This window comes from Camellia sinensis, chromosome 6 (genome assembly GCF_055761805.1).
Source record: "Camellia sinensis isolate YWXY chromosome 6, ASM5576180v1, whole genome shotgun sequence".
NCBI classification, from domain to species: Eukaryota; Viridiplantae; Streptophyta; class Magnoliopsida; order Ericales; family Theaceae; genus Camellia; species Camellia sinensis.
The window spans coordinates 116,587,716-116,602,723 of NC_138966.1; the positions used below are offsets into that span (position 1 = coordinate 116,587,716).

At 35.6% G+C, this 15,008-nt stretch overlaps 1 protein-coding gene across 5 annotated transcripts; it reads left to right on the top strand.

Annotated features, from left to right (window-relative positions):
- Positions 1-1,951: 1,951 nt before the first annotated feature.
- LOC114285559 (TOM1-like protein 3) lies at positions 1,952-15,008 on the top strand. 5 transcript variants are annotated; one of them, XM_082874583.1, is made up of 11 exons: positions 1,969-2,275; positions 2,367-2,598; positions 2,987-3,145; positions 5,117-5,195; positions 6,358-6,456; positions 6,553-6,666; positions 10,045-10,190; positions 11,130-11,211; positions 12,212-12,297; positions 12,403-12,594; positions 14,119-15,008. In XM_082874583.1, exons 2-11 carry the CDS (start codon positions 2,576-2,578, stop codon positions 14,744-14,746), a joined length of 1,608 nt encoding a protein of 535 aa, XP_082730709.1. In that variant the 5' UTR covers positions 1,969-2,275; positions 2,367-2,575; the 3' UTR covers positions 14,747-15,008. The 5 variants fall into 5 exon arrangements, with proteins under 5 accessions (XP_028084400.2, XP_082730712.1, XP_082730709.1 ...); XM_028228599.2 differs by lacking the exon at positions 2,367-2,598 and having other exon boundaries at positions 1,952-2,275; XM_082874586.1 differs by lacking the exon at positions 2,367-2,598 and having other exon boundaries at positions 1,966-2,275; positions 2,998-3,145.

The window sequence follows — 15,008 nt, forward strand, 5'->3', positions numbered from 1 at the left end:
TCTTAAAACTACTTTGTACTTTCCAAAAAGCAAATGCAACAAATGTTGTCTTGGAGGCTCTCAGATTCATCAATTAACACAAAATGTTCATCAGTCAGATGATTAATCAACTTATCCAAAACAATAAAAATAAATAAAAATTCCAATCCATCAATTTAGATCTTTACTTTGTTTTGAATCTGGGTTTGAGTTTTTTCTGGGTCTAAATCTGCAGTCATGTTTTTTAGTCAGAAGATTTGGGTCATGACCTAGGTTTGAAATTGGGTTTATGTTTTGGTCTGATTTGTGTTTAAATCAAAAAGAGAAGTGAGAAGGAGAGGGAGAAGAACAAGGAGAGGAAGAGTGGTGAGCAGGTTGCCCAGGCAAAAACAAAAAAGGTAAATTACAAACACACCCTTTAGGTGAAATTATATTGTACTTCTTATGATTTCTAATTTCTTGACAAATATGTCATTTTATTAATAAATTATTAAGTTAATTAATAATATTTAATAATGTTAAAATTTTATTTTAATTAATAATTTAAATAATTTTATTATTTTATAGGTAACAGTTAGAAATTTTATTTTTTTAATTAATTCTGTTAAATAAAAAATTTTAATAGAGAGGTATTTATAAAATGGGCCCTGCTGGAGACCCCCAGTCTCTTCCTATTGGCCCAAAAACTGTTTTTTTTTTTTTTTTTTTTTTTTTTTTTTTTGATTTCAGCCATTACCAGCCCCCCACGTGGAGGTGGGGGTTGCTGGGGGTCTCCCCTGCTGGGGGTCTCCAGCAGGGCCCTAATAATAACCATATTACCAACGTTAATTAGTATACTCATTTTGTCTCAAAATATTAGTTTTTTTTTTGAAAAATTTAATTTTTTTATAATACAGTTATTACACTTTAAAAATAATAACTTTTTAAAATTATATTTTAATAGTACAATTACTACACTTCAAATAATATTAAAAAATTTAAATAAAGGGCAAAATAAGAAATTCATGTAATTTTAGTTCTTGATTTTTTAATAAGGACTAATATTTTAAGATAATAAAAAATAAAATAAAAGACTAATATTTTAGGACGGACAAATCAATGACCTTGTTTAGTATAATTTATTATAAATTAAAAATTAATAATCAAAAAATAAAAGTTAAAAGAATTCTTCTTTTAATTTCTAGTTAATAAACCCTTTTAGTTTTTTTAATTTATTTTTACCTAACAAGTCATTAGCATAAACTGTAGAGCATTTGCTCTGACTTTAAATAAAACCCTTGAGAGTGTGCGGTGGAATTAGTCACCCGAGATTAGTCAAGATGCTCATAAATTGACTTGAACATCTGGTTATAAAATATATATATATATATATATATATTACTTCTTGTTTAATGGGTAAAATGGTAAAAAGCACAAACAATCAACAACAACATTATGGGTAGTTCTAAATGCACCCCATTTTTCTTTGGTTGGACACCTCAATTTTGATTGGGGTGTGTAAAGAATTAGGGTGCTCAACCAAAAAATTAGAATGTATTAAAGCTATCCAATATTGATGATGGTTATTTATACTTTTTACATGAGTATAGACACTTATGTACCACAATTATTTCCTAGTTCCATACACCAATGCCACATAAAATCTTGATTTTAACAAAAGTATTCTTAAAAGAAAAAAGAAAAAATATCATTTTTAAGTGGAATGTAGGAAAAAAAATATATTCTTAATGAAAAACTTTATACCATTAACAGATGGTTTTATAAACTTTTTTTTCATGAAATTATTATTATTTTTACAAAAGACCATTGACATGTTATTTCCTCAATAAAAAATAAAAAAATTTAGGTTGACAAAATTCGATTACTATTTTTTTTTTTTAAAAATAATTTCATTTGAGAGACTTTCGATCTTGAATGGCCTAGAAGTTCTAAAAATTTGACAAAAAGTATACGAAAAAAATGAAAAAAATTCAACGAAAACCATTTGACAAGACAAAATGTGATTTGCTTGTGAATCTCTCCGAATTTCTTTCCAACTAAGTTATCCATTTCATACAAAAAGGAAAAGGACACAGACCGTCCTCCTTTTTCTTTGCGCTGCTTTTTTTTCTTTCCTCTCCTACTTCGCCAAACAGACACGTTAAAAGTTTTATTCAAAGTTAAAACAAATTCTAAACAATACACACACCCTTCTCTCTCTCTCTCTCTCTCTCGCTCTCTGTTTGTAAATCAATATAGATATATTCTATACACTTTCTCTCTCTAGACTCCGTTGTGGGCGTGGCGTTGTTGATAGGTAAGTCTTCGAAGATCCCAAATTGTTCTTCCTGTCAATTCTTTCTCTCTCATTCTTCAATTGTTGATCATTATCTCAACTGGGTTTTCAGGTTCGTCCCCTACAATTGTAGGGTGTTCTATGGAAATGATCATAGTTCGGGGAATCATTTGATCTTTGTCTAACTTTTTTTTTTTTTTTTTTGAGCTTTAATTCTTGTGGAATTGTTGGGTTTCCTTGATTATTCTATTTAATTTTGTTTTCTCAATCTATAGTTCTTGTGGGTTTTTGGGTTGCATTCATGAATTAGAGTTCTTTTCCATGTCAATTACAATTCTGATAAGGTGTTTTAATTTTGGTGTCAGAATTTTTTTTGTGAGCTTGTTGTTTTCCTCATTTTATAATGAATGAATGAACATGTAGTTATACATTGACAATAAATCTACGGACACAGAGTCAATCACAAAACCAACCACAAAAAACATAGGTAGAACAATCTGTGTGAAACTGTAATTTTTTTATTTATTTATGATGAGCCCCAACAATATCTTATATGTATGGTGAAGATTGTTTTTTGTGGTTGGTTCTGTGTTCGCGTGGACTTGTTGATCCAATTATGTCATTGTGTTTGTTTCTCTATGTTCATTTTTTTTTTTTTTAAATTTTAAATTTTAAATTATTGTTGTGGGATTGATGATGGATTGATTTCACTGGCGGTTTTGTGGTGCCTAGGAAGATCACAGGTGGGTGGCTTGGGAGAAGGTGTAGACAGTGGACTGACATGACTAATAACGCTGCATCATGTGTCGAGAGGGCAACGAGTGACATGCTGATTGGTACAGACTGGGCTATAAATATCGAGCTATGTGATATAATAAACAGGGATCCTGGGTATCATTTCTTTTACTTTAACCAATTATTTGATGCCTTTTGTTGTATGTTTATCAGTGGCTTTAATTTTGTTAAGTTGGACAACACATATAATAGCTACAATCACCTTGTTGGTGGGCTAAGGTTTGAATTGCTTACGGTTTTAGGACTTTTGAAGGAAGAAGGGAAGTGTGATGGTCTGTAGATGGAACAGTGTCAGAATTGATGAGAATTTGATGGCAATAAGTTGTAAGAGTTACTAGGAAAAAGATTTCCTGGAAATGAACAAAGTGCCATCAATTTCTGTCAGTTTAATTCGTTGAAGTTGAATCCCAACTTGCTCTTATCTTGATCTGATAGTCTAGAACAATGGACCTCCCCATGTAAACTCTTGAAAACAACCTAAGAAGCTCCTAGAAGTGGGACTGATTAATATGGAAATCTAATAGTTATCCAAACAAAATTAATATGGCAATCTAATGGGATTGGCACATCCAAAAACAACAAAGATTGAAATAAGTATAATGGTCAAATGTCCCATGAAAAAATTGTTTTTGGATGCAAAGCAGGAAAACAGAATATCTGCTAGTTAAGAAATTCTCTAGCATAAGATATTTCTAGTTAGGTGATACTTCTAAAAATGTAAATGGGCCATAACTGATCCCTATCAAGAATAAGACTAAATACTTGATTGATGCTAAGTGCAGCTAATGTTTAGAATGACCGATATACTTACATCTGAGATGCCAAAAACTTGTACAGTTAAGAAAATCATGACTCAAAAGGTTAATAATGCACTTTGCAGTGATAAAAAGGCCTCTTGATTATCCTGAACTGAAAGGTTAGTGTTGGCCTTCCAAAAGAATGTCTTCCCTAACCAAGCTATGGCTGCTAGATCAGATGGTTAATCAACTTTTGTAACTCGCAACATTATGCTGTTGGGCAGCATCAACCATTAGTTCCCCTGTAACTCCCAGAGTTTGGGCTTGCTAGAAGTCATTATATTAGTATGCTTTTTTCCTCTCTTATTAAGGTTATAAAATGCTATATTCCTGCATCCTATCAAGCACAGACACCTCTCCGGAGCTCGCAAACAGGTGTCTGACACGGACACGGACACGCACTGGACACGCTCCGGACATGTGTCGGACACGCTGGGACACTTTGGACATGTAAGGGACACATTGAGAACACGTGGAGGATACGTTGAGGGCATGCTAAAGACACGCTGGGGACACTCTAGGGGCTCCATAGGGACACGCAGAGTACTATTTTTTTCAAAAAAATTTATAATTTATAATTTTTTTTACTAAAATAGCATACCTAAAGTTGATAAATTTAGTAAAATTAAATATTTGACATAAAATATGTATTAAATATTTAAAAATATACATATAATAAAAATATAAAAATATATATTTTGAACATGTCCCCAACGTGTCGTGTCCTGCATTTTTTGAAAATTTATGTGTCCGCGTGTCCGTGTCGTGTCATGTGTCTATGTCCATTCTTCGTAGTCTTCATCTCAGTATTACAATATGTAATAAGTTGCTTCTTGCTTTGATAATTGTTCCAAATATATTGAGCATTTGCTGCCACTGCTATGAATCACCTGTACTGCTCATCAAGAAATCGCACCTCAAGATTCCGCTAGCTCCATTGCCTTTTAGAATTGGGAGTATTTCCTGACTCAAGCAGACCGGGATTAAAAAATTTATGATGCACTGAATTCTTTTCATGAGAAAGATGAGATTTTGGGATTATCAAGTGTTTGTTTGTTTTGAATGATACAGCTAAGATGTTAATTTTGTGGGTGTTAGTCCATTTCTTCTTTTTTCAGAACAAGATGTATGCTTCTTAAATTTTGGATATCGTAAATTTGCTTGTCTATTTTGTTTCCTCTTCAATCCTTTTACCATTTTATGTAACAATGGCACTAAATATGGTTCTACTATCTTCTTGCTGTTGGATTGGATGGGATTGAATTTACAGGCAAGCAAAGGATGCCTTGAAGCAACTCAAGAAGCGTCTGGGGAGCAAAAATCCTAAAATACAGCTGCTTGCTCTTTTTGTCAGTATTCTCTTCTATTTTATTTTTCTGAAAATGGCCTTTGTCATTGTTCATGTTCAACGTGCTCTATTTTACTGGCAATCAATTGGCCTGATTTGTTATAGCAATAGGTATTTTACTTCATTATATTCAATGGGTAAAATTTATCTGGTAGAGGCGCAAAGGGGGCCACATCCCATGATCATGACATATACATATATCAACACAAATAAATCTGAACAAAAGACATATCTAATTGTCATTACCTGCAACCCAAAAAAAAAAAAAAAAAAAAAAAAAAGGATAAAGATTTTGACTAAAACAAAAAAAAAAACAAAAAAAAGGGTGCTCACAATTGACGATTCTAGATGCACCTGGCGATTTTCTTCCCAAGTGTCAAGGATACTTGAGGCATAGTGGCATTTACACAGTTTGCCCTTGTCTTGGATTTTGGCATTTATGAGTTATTACTCTTTAAGCAGGGGTAGCATTTGCTATTGTCATATTGGTGATGGTTCAAAATGCTATCATATGGGAGAGTCAGAGTGGTGACTCTACCATTCCTTGGTGCCATGTTTATGTGCATGCGCCATGTACTTTCTGTATGATTGGATGAGGACTTGGTGTCCAACTATAGACTTCCACATCCAGGGACGAAGCTAAGATTTCATCTTGGCAGCCAAAAAATGTCTATAAAAAAATTACAACTTGTAATACAAGTTGTATTTGGTGTAGGAAAATAAAAAATAACACCCATTCAGTCTTTAATTAAAATATGCATTAAAATACCACCAAAAAATTGCCATATCTTTGAAGACGATTGATTTTTATTATTTCCTTGGTATAGTATATGGACCAAGTTGAGATGGCTTAGTCCAGGTTTCAATCTAGAACTTAAGTATATTCTGTGAAGATGATTCATTGATCGGCGACTTGTATATTTTTGCTAATTGACACTGATTTCTATTCGATTTCCTAACGACCAAATTGGCTTAGGCCATAGGCAAAATTATAATTGTAAATCATAATCCCAACCACCTCCCCTCCTTGTGTTGTTTTTTTTTTGACTTCTCATGATTCGAGTTATTCTGTGGCCACTTACTGTATGCATTCTTATGTTGCTACGTTTTAGGTGGGCTATTGGCCAACAACACATTTTTATTCTGGTATTTTCTAAATTCAGGTACTAGATACGCTCGGTAAAAACTGTGGGGAGAATATTTTCCAGCAAATTGTTGAGCGGGATATCTTACATGAGATGGTCAAAATTGTAAAGAAGAAGGTGCCACTTATCTTTTTTCTTATGATATCTTGTGTTTCTTTCCTCTGTTCAGGTACTAACATTTTATCTACTCTATCCTTGTAATTACTTCTGCAGCCTGATTTAAATGTGAGGGAGAAGATATTAATTTTGATAGATACCTGGCAAGAAGCATTGGGAGGACCTCGGGGAAGGCATCCACAGTATTATGCGGCATTTAATGAACTGAAGGTGATTATGGGTTTGTGATTTTGAGTCTAAAACCTTTTAAATACCTTATGTTATTTGATGATGTTACAAAATTGTCCTCTAAAAGTATTACTTGGATTCCGTGAAATCAGTTTAAATTTAGTGCTAACTGCATGTCAAATTTGAATTCATAATTGGCCAAATTTGGTGGAAACTTGGATCTTGTAAGAATTTATGTATTATTGATTGATGTCTTGATTGATAGATTACAAGATGCATTAATTACAATTCCTATACAATCTATATATAGAAGAAAATGTGGTAGTAGGTGTAGTGGAGGTGATAGTGGGTTAGGTGAAGTGGAGTGTGTAGTGGAGTAGGTGAAGGTAAAGATGGGAAATTCTAACAGCCCCCCGCAAACTCAAGGAGGAGAGAAACTAACCAACTTGAGTTTGGAGAGAGTAACAAAACAAGAAAATACATAAAAATAAAAAAGGATAGGAGACACTGTATGGTCGTGTCAGACCGTTGGTGAAGACACTGTATGGGGTGTCATAACGTTGTAGAGGACACTGTATGGTGGTGTCAGACCGATGTAGAAGACAGTTTATGGGGTCATGTCGGACCGTTGTAGAAGACAATGTTGTGACAGTTTACGGAGTCTTGCTGGACCCTTGTAGAAACTAACCGGAATCAATGTCGGGACAGTTTACAGAGTCTTGTCGGACCCATAAAGGAGCTAACCGGAATCAATGTCGGGACAGTTTACAGAGTCTTGTCGGACCCATAAAGGAGCTAACCGGAATCAATGTCGGGACAGTTTACAGAGTCTTGTCGGACACTTGTAAAAACTAACCGGAATCAATGTCGGGACAGTTTACAGAGTCTTGTCAGACTCTTAAAAAGTTGCACCCTCAAAAGGTGTGCCCAATTTTGTCAAAAGGCGTGCCATCAAAAGGCGTGCCCAATTCATCAAAAGGCGTGCCATCAAAAGGCGTGTCCACTTTGTCAAAAGATGTGCCATGAAAAGGCGTGCCAGTTTGTCGGGCGGCAAGAGGCGCGCGATACGCGTGGCTGCCTCGGCTATTTAACCAAGACGAAGGCTGAGGCTGAGGCATACCATTCTGAAACCTCTGAAACCAACCCTTCGCTGAAAAAACTCTGCCTCTGCGGAGAGAGAAACTGTGGAACACTTTGTTGCCATTCTGTCACCAACCCTTCCGAACATTACCAGTCTGAAATTGCTATTTCGCTGAAACACTTAGCAACCCAAAAACATGGCCTCTTCTTCCCGTCCAGCTACCCAGAACCTGCTCACGCTCTTTCCAGAACTGAACGAGCCCACAAGAGAAATAACTGGTGCGGTGGCCAGTGAACCTCAACCAAACACCTCTGGTTTTGCTCCATTGAACTTTCCGATGCGGTCGGTGGAGCAAAAAATGGCGGTGCAAACTGATATTGAGGCTAATCAGTATACTCTGAAGTCATGCGTGGAAACCATGACGGCGGTCACAAATTTGTCGAACCGGCTGCAGAGTAGGACAAATGAGGTGCAGCATTTAAATTCCCAGCTGGCTCTGCTCCAACGCATGTATAAGGATGCGCGAGCAGAGATAAGTGTGCTGAAAGCAGAAAATAAGGAGCTGAAGCGGAAGGCCACTGTGATGTTCCGATTTGGAGGTCCGCCGTATGCTGCAGTGGAGGAGTATGGAGGAGTGAACGTGCTCGGCGGCGTAGGAAACACGGAGGCAGCACCGTCAAGGGCCGCCCAGGACGGAGGAAAGAAGAAGAGATCTGCAGCAGAGTAGAGAAGAAAAATCCCACTGTGGGTGTTGGGTGTGTTATGGTGGTGGTTTTTTTTTTTTTTTTTTTTTTTTTTTTTTTTTTTTTCTCGTGTAAAATTATGATCGGGGTTGATCCTGACATGAATAAAATAAGTGTGTTTGGCAAACTCGAATGGTAGGTGTGGTAAGGCAGAAAAATCAACTGGAATGAATTTTTTTTTTTTTATTTTTTTTTTTTTTGTGAAAATAATAATAATAATAATAATAATATGGAAATCATGGAGTGGGCGGTGGTACAAAAATATTGTGTAGAAAAAGAGGGAGATGGTGGAAAAGAGAGGCCACTCATGTTATTAAAATAAATTAAGGAATTAAAAAAAGTGATATTGGTTTTGTTTTCAAAAAAGATGGATTAAAATAAATATAAAAAAAGAAAAAGAAAGTGGAGACCATGATGAAAGGTGGGAACAAGTGTGCTGGTGCTGTGTTGTAATGGTCAGAAAGAGAGATAAGAAAATAAAATAAAATAAATTTCAAGGTGCTGTGTTGTAATGGCATTGAAATATCCACCATCATAAAGAGTATCAGTGGTGCTGCATATGTTTATGAGCATTATTTGAGGCCTTTCTTTCTTAACCCACAGCAGACTGTTAACGTCTAGTATGTCCCAAGGAAGAAGGACATCTTCAGTAAGCCAGATGACATTCTAACTGCTGCTGAGAAGTACATAGAAGAACATGGCCCGGAAGCATTTGAGAAGCTTGTTAGCAAGGATAGGGAAACCAAGTTCAGGAGTAGCAATTACACGTATTTTGATGAGGACCACAGCTATTGAGCCTTGTTTGGCTGAGGGAAACACCTTTTTTCCGCTGCTGTTAGGAGTATCTTTCCGGTGGAGAAGCTGCTATGGACTATTTGGGGAGAGTGATGTCGAAAGCCGGAGCCTTGGATCTCGCCACCGGCGTCGGCGGAAAGATCGAGAAAGACGATGTTCTCTCCGCTGTCCAGAAGTATGAGCAGTATCACGGCTACTATGATGCCGAGAGAGAATGAGATGTTATGAAGATATGATGAGGAGGTAGGTATGTAGTAGACAATTCTAGCGGACTAGGTTGAGGTCCGGCGGGCGGCCAAGGCGAGGTTGCCGCCCGCCGGTGAAGCGAAAAAATATTAAATTCTTAACCTTGCTCTGATACCATGTAAGAATTTATGTATTATTGATTGATGTCTTGATTGATAGATTACAAGATGCATTAATTACAATTCCTATACAATCTATATATAGAAGAAAATGTGGTAGTAGGTGTAGTGGAGGTGATAGTGGGTTAGGTGAAGTGGAGTGTGTAGTGGAGTAGGTGATCTCACTTTGATCCATCAATGGCATTAAGCTAAAGGTAGAAATGGAAGGATTTTGTCACAAGAGAACTGCAGGATGTCAATGTGTCAACCCTCTATTACTTACGCAGGATGTCAATGTGTGGTATTTTAATCATCAAGATTTTTACAATCACTGACTTTTTATTGGTCAAAACCTTGATCCTTCCAGGATGCTATTTCATGTTTGAAATTTATGTTTTTAGTTCTTCTGTGCAATTGATTAAATTCAATCAGTTGGCTATTATGTTGTAATTCTCAGGCTGCTGGAGTAGAATTTCCTCCCAGAGAGGAAAACAGTGTGCCATTATTCACACCTCCACAAAACCAGCCAGTAAGTCACCCTGCTTCAGCATACGAGGAAGTTGCTATTCAGGCCTCTCTTCAGTCTGATGCTTCTGAACTCAGGTATTACTTGAAGTTGAATTCCATATCCCATTGTATTTGTTTCCTGTGCTGCAAGATATACTGTTGTACTTGGTCATGGATTTCTTTGGCTTCCATTTTTGTTTCCCTTTACAAATCCCATTATAGGATGCATGCACGGTCTTAAAAAGATAATAATTTTATTTTAAAATTATATTAATGAAAAAAAGGGTGACCATTGGTTCAATGGTTAAGACTTGGCCTAATAACCTTGAGGTTATGGGTTCAAATCTTGGGACCACCACTTTGTGTATTATGCCAAAGGTTAGGTGTGGACTCAATCTTTACCCTCCCAAACACATATTAATGTGTACTAAGTGGGCGTTGTTTTTATTAATGAAAAAAATTAAAATGTAGCAGAAAAATGGATTGGAATCAAGTAAATTTTGACTAATTTTATTTGTGCTACATTTAAGTGGTTTTTAATGCATCCATAAATGTGATATTCAAAGTATTAAACAACCAATTGGGTGTAACCTAGTTGACCACCCAGGGTTTTACCAATTGCGAGGTCATTAAGTGTCATGTCTCTTACTTTGGAGGTTTCGTTACCCCGATATTTTGGGCATCTCTTTCACTTTGGGTATTTATCATAATAGTGATACATTGTGTTCAATTCTTTATTCTGACAACAATTGATTCTAGTTGTATTTGATTCTTCAATTTAATTGGCTCTTTCTTTATTCACCATGTAATACAACCTTATCTTTGATTTATTAAAAAAAAAAAAAAAAAATACAGCCTTTTCTTTAGGTGTTCTGTTGGGTTTTGCACCAAAATTCTTCTTACATATAGATTAGTCAAATAGTAGTACTTGATTTGTCTGATCATATGCTTTTCTTTTTGTTCATTTCCGCTCATTTTTGTTTTCTTCTGCATAGAATGCATTTCTATGGATTCTAAAATTTGTTTCTGTTGCAGCATGGCGGAGATTCATACTGCTCAGGGTCTAGCAGATGTTTTAATGGAAATGCTTGGTGCCTTGGATCCTCAGAATCATGAGGTCATTACCTTTTCCCCCAAAAAATCCTTTTCTTGTAGGAAATTTAACTCCCCCGTGGTGCACTTGAATGAAACTCCTTGCCGAGGGCCTATGCACCTCTGGGGATTAGTTGGACTTTGATCCGGATACCCCAATGCCAATAAAAAAATAAATAAACCATTTATTTCTGGAATGGGTATCTTTTTTTTTTTCTTTTTCCCAAGTTGTTTCTTGTACTCTGTAAACTGTTACCTTTATAATTTTTTCAGTTCTAAACAAATATTTTGGATAAATTGGACGATACCACAGTAGAAAACATATCCTTTTTGTGTGGTACTTTGCATTTCTTGCCTCTGCTTAATATTGTTGTATTGCCAAATTCATCTTCTTTATTGAGGATGTCCTTTTTCTTTGGGTGATTTTGTTGACTTTTGGGTGGGAATTGTACATTCCTATAGATATATAAGTAGTGATGCATTTTGTTTTTCTTGTATAACCTGTATTTAAGGTTGCATAAAGAAAAAAAAAATAGACCTGTATTTAAGGTTGCATAAAGAAAAAAAAAAAATAGACGCTGTCATCATTAAAGCGAAATGTCATAAGAAAGAATTTGTTGATGGAGGAAGAATTTTTAAGGGAAGCTATTAGAAGAAAAAAAGTTATTTTCCTTAAAAGAATAAGGGATCAAAGAATATAAAAAAAATTAATAGAATTTGATAGAAAAGCATATGCCTAATTCGTACTATTGCAGAAAAGGTCTTGAATGCAATGTAGTCCCTATATCATAGGATGTCATTACTCAACAGATTGATGATCTTTCATCCAATTGAAATAATTATGAGATTTGTAGGTGATTATATTTCAGAGTTCTTAATTCAATTTAGACACTTCATAAACATTTTCATTTGTTTTTTTTTTTTTTTTTTGAATTATTATTTTTTAGCTTTTCAATCGAAGTAAAAACCAAGCATCAATTTTCATCTTTGTTAGTATTTTTATATTATTCTGGTTAATATGGCAGGGAGTACAGCAAGAGGTGATTGTTGACCTTGTTGAGCAGTGCCGCTCTTACCAAAAGCGTGTCATGGTTCTTGTGAACAATACTTCGTATGTATACATAAATGTTGATAAGTGAGGCTATGGTCATCATTTTTGTATTTTTTTTTTATCATTTTAAACTGACAATTGACTCTGGTGGTTGCTTCACTTTAGGGATGAAGAGCTTCTATGCATGGGATTGGCTTTGAATGATGAGCTTCAGCATGTTCTTCGCCGCCATGACAATGTAGCAAAAGGAACCACTGCTGTTGCAGTAGGAACAGCAGAAAATTCAGTTGCACCTGTTGTGAATGTGAATCATGAGGATGAAGAGTCCGATGATGATTTTTCCCAGCTAGCACACAGGTGAGTTTTTCTGTCAATGCTTTTTAGTCCTATATTGGACCACCTGCCTACAGTAAAATATGAAGTTATGTGACTGCCTAGGAAATATTTAGACATGAAATAACTGCCAAAATTGACATCTGCCTCGTTGTTTATGTTTCACAGCGTGACTGTACCATACTATTCCACATTTTCAGTCTTCTACGTCAAACATTTTGTGCTTGTTTTGCACACTGACACCCACACTTCTCTTTTCATGTTACCGTCTTTTCCATATTTTTTTGATTTGTTGAATTGTTTGGTGGAAACTACAGAGTGGTTGTCAAAATTTGAACTTTTTGCTACATCGTGGTCGTTAAACATTTTGTACATCTTCCCTTTCCAAACCCTTTCTTTAGTGGGAGTCTCATTGACCGTGTAGACTTTTTATTATCATTATTATTTTTATCTAGAAAAATGGTCATTTGAAGTGTTTCATCTTATTTCAGATGTTCTCTAGATTAACTGTTGTTCTAGTGTCTGTTCAGAATGGGAACCATTTATATGATAGAAATTTTGAAAAATGTTGCAAGCAAAGCATCTTGGTTCGTGGGACATAAAACACAATAAACACACACGGAAAATATTTTTGTAGCCTGTTTAATGTTGAATTGTAAGTGTACTTAAGATCATATGTACTCCCTACAATGAGCTAGAAGCACATTCATTAATGGGCCTTTTAACCTTTGTATATATATATATATATATATTTAAAAAATATATATAATTAAAAACATAGTTAGCAATGTTTTTTATTTGAATGTAAACACTTGTGGGAAAAATTGGATGCAAAAAAGTAGTTCAAATAACGTTGTTAACGTAAACACTTGTGGGAAAAATTGGATGCAAAAAAGTAGTTCAAATAATGTTGTGTTAACAGACATGGTTAGAAACCACGATATCATAAAAACGTGATTTTTAACCACGTTTTATCGTAGTTTGAGAAATAATTGTTGTGGCTGTACACTATTTGTTTAAATAAGGAATAAAAACATGTATTCATAGAAATGAGCCTTCTTGGCTAATGGTATGGTCTGTTTCACATACGAACTTCCTTGGTATTAGCAACAATTCTATATGGTCATAGAAACAATCATTGTTCAAATTTTAAACCCTTTTAACAGGTTCTGCATTTACCAGTATACATAGTCTTATGCTTCTAGAAATTTTTTTCTGTTTCTTTGTATTGCAATGTATTTTAGGAGTTTTCTTAAGTGTGCAAGTGCACACCATGTGCCACTTACACAAAAAGTGTAAGTGTAAGGTGTAAGTATAAGTATAAGGTGTAAGTGTAAGGTGTAAGTGTAAGGTGTAAGGTGTAAGTGGGTTGCATATGGTGTGCAACTTCAAAAAAGGTGTAAGTGTAAGGTTTAATTTTTTACAAAAGGTGTAAGTGTAAGGTGTAAATGTAAGGTATAAGGTGTAAGGTGTAAGTTGCACACCATAACCAAACCCTGTATTTTATTAAAATGCTAGTATCAAGTTTATTTAATCATATCATTGCAGGTCATTAAGGGACACTTTGCAGGGAAGAAGACTGAAACCAGCCAATCCTAACAACGAACCTGTGCGAATCAACCCAATTCTTCCTCCCCCACCCTCATTCAAAAAGTCGACCTCAGATGCCGGGATGGTCGACTATCTAAGTGGTGATGCTTATAATGCTGAAAGATCTTTCCCGAATCATTCAAACAACACAAATTCTGTCCTACCGTTGTCAGCTCCAACACTATCTTCATCCTCTCCTCCCCCTGATTTCATAAACCCGACTGCGCCAATGTTCACTGGGCATTCCACTTACGATCAACGATCTCCAACGACCAAATCATCCGATCGTTCACCACTAACTCCTCGTGACGTTCAGTCTCCTCTCTTGATTCCACCCCCACCTTCCAAGTACAACCAGAGACAACAGTTCTTCGAGCAACATCAAGCTTTGTCAGGCAGTGCTTCTCCTTCGAGTAGCAGATCCGGTTCCTCTTCCGATGGCTTAGTTGGGCCAACCCGTCATCTCTCTCTTAACCCTTCTACCCCCACTAAACAAGAGACGCAGGAAGATGCACTTTTCAGAGATCTGGTTGATTTTGCAAAAGCCAGGTCATCTTCGTCTTCAAAACCCAATGGGTCATTTTGAGTGGATGTGTAATTAGTATGGAGTATATTTGTTGTGGGTATAGTTTTTTTGAGTATTGTTGGTTTCATTAGTTTTATACCGTGAAGACTCGCCAAATAAATGTTGGTGGGAACTAGGGTTCTGACTTTTACAGGTTAGATTTTAAGAGTTGGGAACTTGGGTTTCCCTTCCACCATTGGCTTCTGGTGTAGAGGATATGAACTGCTTATTGGATTTATATGTAAGAGTTTGTGAATGTATGTATATTCTGTTTGATTCTGAA

Bases quoted from the DNA above. Each gene is read 5' to 3' on its own strand.
- LOC114285559 (XM_082874583.1), top strand. From the start codon at position 2,576: ATGTCAATTACAATTCTGATAAG. The intron at 11,212-12,211 runs GTCATTACCTTT...TTAATATGGCAG, and splicing joins TGGATCCTCAGAATCATGAG to GGAGTACAGCAAGAGGTGAT. The intron at 12,298-12,402 runs GTATGTATACAT...GCTTCACTTTAG, and splicing joins GTTCTTGTGAACAATACTTC to GGATGAAGAGCTTCTATGCA.